This window comes from Phalacrocorax carbo, assembly GCF_963921805.1.
Source record: "Phalacrocorax carbo chromosome 29 unlocalized genomic scaffold, bPhaCar2.1 SUPER_29_unloc_2, whole genome shotgun sequence".
Taxonomy (NCBI): domain Eukaryota; kingdom Metazoa; phylum Chordata; class Aves; order Suliformes; family Phalacrocoracidae; genus Phalacrocorax; species Phalacrocorax carbo.
The window spans coordinates 23,047-30,841 of NW_026990232.1; the positions used below are offsets into that span (position 1 = coordinate 23,047).

The 7,795-nt window shown below is 70.1% G+C and overlaps 1 protein-coding gene across 1 annotated transcript in view; it reads right to left on the reverse strand.

Moving 5' to 3' along the window:
* Positions 1-331: 331 nt before the first annotated feature.
* The window catches only part of PHF8 (PHD finger protein 8), a 16,240-nt gene continuing 8,776 nt past the window's right edge, over positions 332-7,795 (reverse strand). The window contains 18 exon segments of the mRNA XM_064439686.1: positions 332-1,058; positions 1,145-1,196; positions 1,198-1,519; positions 2,029-2,048; positions 2,050-2,088; positions 2,090-2,136; positions 3,342-3,384; positions 3,386-3,438; positions 3,522-3,599; positions 3,602-3,771; positions 4,430-4,492; positions 4,494-4,543; positions 5,239-5,261; positions 5,264-5,375; positions 5,564-5,706; positions 6,391-6,476; positions 6,564-6,748; positions 7,557-7,646. Coding sequence (XP_064295756.1) covers positions 970-1,058; positions 1,145-1,196; positions 1,198-1,519; positions 2,029-2,048; positions 2,050-2,088; positions 2,090-2,136; positions 3,342-3,384; positions 3,386-3,438; positions 3,522-3,599; positions 3,602-3,771; positions 4,430-4,492; positions 4,494-4,543; positions 5,239-5,261; positions 5,264-5,375; positions 5,564-5,706; positions 6,391-6,476; positions 6,564-6,748; positions 7,557-7,646 — 1,665 coding nt within the window. The 3' untranslated portion in view covers positions 332-969.

Consider the following 7,795-nt stretch of genomic DNA (forward strand, 5'->3'; position numbering starts at 1 on the left):
CGGGAGATACCGGAGGAGGTAAAAGAAAAGGGGCGGGGGGGGGGAACGGAAAGGGGGGGGGGAGGGGAAGCGCGGCCGCTCCCTCAGCGGCGGGAACGGCGGCGGCGCGCGCGCGCGGCTCTCGCGAGAGTTAGGCGGGGCTGAGGGGAGGGAAATCTCGCGAGATTTCCTGCCGGCGCCAGGACCCCTCCCCCCAAATCTCGCGAGGTTTCGGCGCCCGGTGCCGCGCGCAAAAGGGGGCGGGGCGTCCGCGAGACTCCACCCCCTCCGGGTCCCTGTTGAATTATTCGTTAATTTGGGGGGTTTGGGGGCTTTTTAATCACCCTGGGGCTTTTTTGGTTGTGTTTTTTTTATTCTAACAAATACAAAAGTGGGGGCGGGGCCGCAGCCTCCGGACACGCCTACAAAACCGGGGGCAGCCAATGGGAAGCAGCCCCGCCCCCCGTCAATCAACCTGAAGACACGTGAGGGAGGGGTAAGAAAAAACCAAACTCCAGTGGGGACCAATCAGAGGAAGCCCCGCCCCTTCTGCAGTCCGGGTGGGGCAGGCCTGGCTCCTCCAATCCCCTCCTCTCTTGACAGCGTCCAATGGGAAAGTCCCGCCCCTGGCATGGCAGCAGCCAATAGGGGTGTGTCCCGCCGGCAGCTCCGCCCCTTTTTGGTGGGGAAGCCCCATGGTGGGCGTGGCCTCGCCTTGGTCACACCCCTCCCACCAGTCTTTTCCCTGCAGGTGGGCGGGGCTCCGCACGGGGGGGCGTAGCCAACTGAAGCCAACACTCCTCCAGGGAATCAAGGCGGGGGCGTGGCTTGTGGTGGACACACCCCCTCACGGGCATGGCCCCACTTAGCCACGCCCCTCCCCTGCTCCAGAGAGCCTGATGGAATGGGGTTGGGGGGTGAAGGGGGTGTGGCTTGGTGCTGGCCCCGCCCCATGGGCGTGGCCAGCGACAAGCCCCGCCCACCCCACCCTCAGAGCAGCAGCTTCCCGTTGCGATGGATCTTGAGGATCCGGCCCAGGCGCTGCTTCGCTGTCGCCAGCCCCTTTTTGGGGCGTTTTCCTGCAAAATCGGGGGTCCCCATTAACACCCATCCCCCTCCCCCCCAACACAAAAAGGGGGGGGGGGACACGGACGCTGGGGCTTACCCTGGGCGGCGGCGGCGGGCGTGGCGTGGGCGGGGCGGCGCTGGGTGAGGAAGGACTCCGGGCGCCATGGGGGTGGGAGCTCGGCCGGGTTGGGGCGCCCCGAAAATGGCCGCCGGCCCCCCGGGCCGCGCCGTGTACTCGTGATCCGCCAGACTCGGGGGGTAGGGGGGCTCCGGGGGGGGCTCCGCGTCCCCCCCGCCCCCCCCGCCCACCTCACTTTCAGGGTCCCCTTCGGGCTCCCCTTCTTCCTCCGCTTCCGCCTCGTCCTCCTCGTCTTCCTCTTCCTCTTCCTCCTCCTCTTCCTCCTCAGGGGAAGGGGGAGACGGGGGGGCGGCGCTTGGCCGGGCCCTTCCTGCGCTGCAGCTTGCGGTGCTCCTTCGGGGGGGGATTGGGGGGGTCGGGGGGGGCACCCCAAAAGGAGCCCCTGCCGGACCAACACCCCCCAACCGCCCCACAAAATCCCCCTGAGCCCCCTTAAGTGCCCCCAAAACACCCTGAACCACCTTAAATGTCCCACAAAACCCTCTGGAACCCTCAATTCCCCCCTGAACCCCCTTAGATGCCCCCCCAAAACCCCCCTGAACCCCTCTAAATGCCCCCCAAAACCCCCGAACCACCTTAAATGCCCCCCAAAACCCCCTGAACCCCCTTAAATGACTCCCAAAACCTCCTGAAGCCCCTTAAATGCCCCCCAAAACCCCCCCTGAACCCCTCAACTTCCCCCCCAACCCCTTAAACTCCCCCCAAATGTGTCCCCAGACCCCCTTTAGCACCACCCCACCCCCCAAACCCCCTCATTTCCCCCCCCAAATTCCCCCCCCGCCCCCCTGAATTCCCTACAGACACCCCAAAATCCCCCCCCAGCCCCCCAAAATCCCACCTGCTGGGCCAGTTTGGCGGCGGCGGGCCGCCAGCCCCGTCTCCACCGAAGCCACCCGCGTCCCCCTCCCGCACGGGGCGGCTCTGCCGCGGCAGCGTCGGGGTGACCCGTGCTGGAAAGAACAGGGGGTACCCCTGGTTTGGGGGACCCGGCACCCCAAAAAAAGGGGGGGGTGGGGGTCCCCCCCAAATTTGGGGGCTCCGCGCAGCGTTTTGGGGGATAATTTTTAACTCCAAGCATCTAAAGAGACCCAAAATCGAGCCTACAGGGAGGCTCCCCCCCCCACCAGCTCCTGGGGACACCCCAAAACCCCCAGCCCCCCAAAGCCCCCTGAGGACACCCCAAAACCCCCAGCCCCCCCCAAAGACCTCTGGGGACCCCCCAAAAGCCCCCTGGGGACACCCCAAAGACCTCTGGGGACCCCCCAAAAGCCCCCTGGGGACACCCCAAAACCCCCAGGCCCCCCAAAGCCCCCTGGGGACACCCCAAAACCCCCAGCCCCCAAAAAGCCCCCTGGGGACACCCCAAAACCCTTAGGGTCCCCCTCAAATCCCCCTCAGCTCCCTGGAGACACCCCAAAACCCCCAGGCCCCCCAACCCCCCCCAAAAGCCCCTGGGACACCCCAAAACCCTTAGGGGCCCCTCAAAATCACCTCAAAGCCCCCTGGGGACACCCTGAAACCCATCCCCAGCTTCCCCATAGCCCCCCCAAACCCTCAGGGGACCCCCAAACCCGATCCCCAGCCCCCCCCAAACCCTGAGGATCTCCCAATCCCATCCCCCAGCCCCCCCCAAAGCCCCCCCCAAACCCTCAGGGTCCCCCCAAACCCATCCACAGCCCCCCCCAAACCCCAGCCCTAGTCTCCCTGTAGCCCCCCAAAACCCTCAGGGACCCCCCAAAACCCAGCCCCAGCCCCCCTGTAGCCCCCCAAAACCCTCAGAGACCCCCAAAACCCATCCCCAGCGCCCCTGTAGCCCCCCAAAACCCTCAGAGACCCCCAAAACCCATCCCCAAGCCCCCCAAACCCTGAGGGTCCCCCAAACCCCATCCCCAGCCTCCCCATAGCCCCCCCAAAACCCTCAAGGACCCCCAAATCCCATCTGCAGCCCCCCCAAAACCCTGAGGGACCACCAAAGCCCATCCCCAGCTCCCCTGTAGCCCCCCAAAACCCTCAGGGACCCCCAAAACCCATCCCCAGCCCCCCCAAAACCCATCTCCAGCCCCCCCCCCCATGATCCCACCTCCTCTCCCCCCCCACCCCCAAAAAAATCCAGGGGGGGTTCCCCCCCCGAAAAAAAAGGGGGGTGCCCCCCAACCTTTGGGGCTCCAGGGCGCGTCGTCCGTGACCTTCTTCTTTTTGTGGGAGCGATTTCAGAGCCGGGTCATCCTCATCTGACTCCAGCGAGGGATAAACTGGGGGGGGCCAGGAGGAAAATGGGGGTCCGGGGGGGTGGTAAAGATTGGGGGGCCCCCCCCCGCACCCCCAAAACACTCACTGTATTCGGCGTCTTTAAAGCAAGCCCCCAAACTGTCTTGTTCGTCCATGCTGGCTTCGTCCTCGCTGTCGGTGCTTCGGGGGCTGGGGGGGGGCGCCGGGGGCCCCCCGATATTCCGGCCCCCCCCCGATCGGGTCCCGAACCCCCAGACCACCAATTTGGGGGGCCCAAGGGGGTCCCCGCTGGGAGGTTGGCCATGCAGAGCATGCCTTGGATGGCTTCGCGGGTGCTGGGGGAGGCGGGGGCCTCGCTGGGGATTTGGGGGGGGGGGGGGGTAGGGGTGGGTTTTGGGTGGGGCTCTAAGGATCGGGGGACCCCCAAAATCCACAGAGCGCCCCTGGGAAAGAAACAACTCAGCGCTTGGGGACCCCCAAAAACCAGCCCAGCCCCCCAAAGCCCCCTAGGGACCCCCAAACCCAACCCCAGCCCCCCCAAACCCCCCTGGGGACCCCCAAAACCCAGCCCAGCCCCCCAAAGCCCCCTGGGACACCCACACCCAACCCCAGCCCCCCCAAACCCCCCTGGGGACCCCCAAAACCCAGCCCAGCCCCCCAAAGCCCCCTGGGGACACCCACACCCAACCCCAGCCCCCCCAAACCCCCCTGGGGACCCCCAAAACCCAGCCCAGGACCCCCAATAGCCCTCCAAAGCCCCTGGGGACCCCCAAAGCCCAACTCCAGCCCCCCCCAAGAGCCCCCCAAAGCAGCTGGGGACCCCCCAAAACCCCCAGCCCCCCCAAGCCCTCCCCCAGCCCCTGGAGACCCCTAAAATCCATCCCCAGCCCCCCCAAAGCCTTCCTCCAGCCCCCGGGGATCCCCCAAAACCAGCCCCAGCTCCCTAAACCCCCCCCCAAATCGCCCAAGCCCCTCCTCAACCCCCCCCCCCCGCCCCCCTGGGCACCCCCCCACCTGAGTTGGGGGTACTCCGAGCCCCCCACTTGCCGGCTGGCCTTCAGCAGGTCGAGGATGCCGGCCGCTGCTGCCCCCCGCGCCCCCCTCCTCTTCCTCCGTCGTGTAATCCTCCTGGGGGGCAGGGGGGTGAACCCCAAACCCCGCCCCCGGGACCCCCCCCGATGCCCCAAACCCCGCCCCCGGACCCCCCGACGCCCCAAACCCCGCCCCCGGGACCCCCACACACCCCAAACCCCGCCCCCGGGACCCCCCCGATGCCCCAAACCCCGCCCCCGGGACCCCCCACGCCCCAAACCCCGCCCCCGGGACCCCCCCCGATGCCCCAAACCCCGCCCCCGGGATCCCCCCACACGCCCCAAACCCCGCCCCCGGGACCCCCCCACTGCCCAAACCCCCGCCCCCGGGACCCCCCCACTGCCCCAAACCCGCCCCCGGGACCCCCCAGACGCCCCAAACCCCGCCCCCGGGAGCCCCCCACACGCCCCAAACCCCCGCCCCCGGGACCCCCCAGACACCCCAAATCCCACCAGAGACCCCCCCAGACACCCCAAAACACCTCTGGGACCCCCACAGCACCCCCCAAAAGCGGTCATTGCCCCCCACCCCCACTCCCCAAAACCCCTCAGGGACCCCCCCAACAGCCCCCCAAATCCCACCCAGCCCCCCCCCCAAACCTCTCTGGGAGCCCCCAGCCCCCCCAAAACCCCTCTGGGAGCCCCCCAGCCCCCCCCAAATACCCCTCTGGGGACCCCTCAGGGCCCCCCCCCCAGCCCCCCAAACCCCCCCCAGGACCCTCCCCCCCATACCTCGATATCGAAGTCAACCTCTCCGGCTCCCGCACCCGGTTGGGGTCCGAGCAGGGTTTGGCGCGGGGGAGTTTTCGGGGGAGCCCTGGGGGGGGGCAGGCAGATTTTGGGGGGTCCCCAAGGGTGGAGGGGGCACCCTACAGCACCCCCGAAGTGGGATTTGGGGGTGGGGGGGGTTGATGGGGTGTTAAGAGGAGGTTTGAGGGGGCACAGGAGGAGGTGGGAGGGAGTTGGGGGTGCCGGGGGGGGGGGGTTTGGGGGTGCTGGGGGGGGGGTTGGGGGTGCCGGGGGGGTTTGGGGGTGCCGGGGGGGGGTCCCAGCTCACGGGGGAGGCGGCGGGGGCCGCGGCGGGGGGGGGTCTCATCGATTTGCAGATCCTCCTCCGAGTCCAGGTCCAGGGGGGGGCTGGGGGGGGGGGAAGGGGGGGGACGGGACCCCCAACGCCCCCCCGGGCCGCTCCGGCGGGACCTGAGGGGGAGGGGTTAAGTGGGGACCCCCCCCCATGAACCCCAAAACCCCTCTGAGACCCCCCACAGCCCCCCAATCCCACCCCCCGCACACCAAAACCCCTCTGGGACCCCCCCCCACAGCCCCCCAAACCCCCCCCCGCACCCCAAAACCCCTCTGGGACCCCCCACACACACCCCCCGCACCCCAACACCCCTCTGGGACCCCCCCCACAGCCCCCCAAACCCTCCCCGCACCCCAAACCCCCCTCTGGGACCCCCCCCCCCACAGCCCCCCCAAACCCCCCCCCGCACCCCAAAACCCCTCTGGGACCCCCACACAGCCCCCCAAACCCCCCCCCGCACCCCAAAACCCCTCTGGGACCCCCCCCAACCCCCCCCCCCGCACCCCAAAACCCCTCTGGGACCCCCCCCAAACCCCCCCCGCACCCCAAAACCCCTCTGGGACCCCCCCCAAACCCCTCCCGCACCCCAAAACCCCCCTGGAACCCCCCCACAGCCCCCCAAACCCCTCCCGTGCACCCCAAAACCCCTCTGGGACCCCCCCAAACCCCCCCCCCCGCACCCCAAAACCCCTCTGGGATCCCTCCCGCACCCCAAAACCCCCCTGGGACCCCCCCACAGCCCCCAAACCCCCCCCCCCAAAGAACACCCCAAGACCCCCCCGGGCCCCCCCAAACCTCACCGCGCCCCGCCATTGGCCAGCAGAATTTGGGGGTCCCCCTCCGAGTCGGGGTCTGTCTCCTCAGGGCTGGAACTGGGGGGGTCGGGCTGGGGGGGGGCACCCCAACATTTAGAAGGGGTCCCCCAAATCCAACCACGCCCCCCCCCCCCGACCCCCCCAAAACCGCTCCTCACCTCTTCATCCTCATCTTGGGGGCCGGGGGGGGTTTCGGGGTCCCCCCCTCGTCGGGGGGGCGAGGGTTGGTGGGGGCTTGCGGGGACCCCCCCTTTTTGAGGGGGGGGTCTTTGAGGGGGGGCGGGACCCCCCGGGGGGGGCCGAAGGGGGACCCCGACTTCCCAGCGCTCTGCTGGAAGAGGTCCTGGGGGGGGGGCGGGGGGGGGGGGTGTCTCAGCGAGGGGCTCCCAGTAACTCCCAGTGCCCCCCCAGCGCCCCCAGCACCCCCCCAGCCCCTCCCAGTGCCCCCCCCGGCGCCCCCCAGCCCCTCCCGGCGCCCCCACAGCGCCCCCCAGTCCCTCTCAGTGCCCCCCCAGCACCCCCCAGTGCCCCCCCCAGTCCCTCCCAGCGACCCCTCAGCGACGCCCAGTGCCCCCACAGCGCCCCCACAGCACCCCCAGTCCCTCCCAGCACCCCCCCGGCCCCTCCCAGTGCCCCCAGTCCCTCCAGTGCCCTCCCAGCACCCCCAGCCCCTCCCAGTGCCCCCCAGCGCCCCCAGCCCCTCCCAGTGCCCCCCCGTCCCTCTCAGTGCCCCCCCCAGCGCCCCCCAGTCCCTCTCAGTGCCCCCCCAGCGCCCCCCAAGCACCCCAGTCCCTCCCAGCACCCCCCAAGTGCCCCCCAGTCCTCCCAGTGCTCCCCCAGTGCCCCCAGTCCCTCCCAGCGCCCCCCAGTCCCTCTCAGTGCCCCCCCAGCGCCCCCAAGCACCCCCAGTCCCTCCCAGCACCCCCCCAAGTGCCCCCAGTCCCTCCCAGTGCTCCCCCAGTGCCCCAGTCCCTCCCAGCGCCCCCAGTCCCTCTCAGTGCCCCCCCAAGCGCCCCCCAGTCCATCTCAGTGCCCCCCCAGCACCCCCCAAGCGCCCCCAGTCCCTCCCAGCGCCCCCAGCCCCTCCCAGCGCCCCCCCAGCGCCCCCCAGCCCTCCAGTGCCCCCCCAGCCCCTCCCAGCGCCCCCCCACCTCCACCAGCCGTATCTCCTTCGCCAGCTCCTTGATGAGCTGCCCGGGCCGGACGGTTTCGGGGATCTCGTGTTCGTGCTCCCCCAGCACCTAAATTTAGGGGGGGTGGGGGGTAAAAAAGTGGGGGGACCCCCAGCTCCAGACCCTCCCCCACCAACCAGGGCCCCCCCAAATCAGGGGGAACCCCCAAACATGGGGGGGAGCCCTCAAAAACCTCCCCCCCCCCATGGCTGAACCCA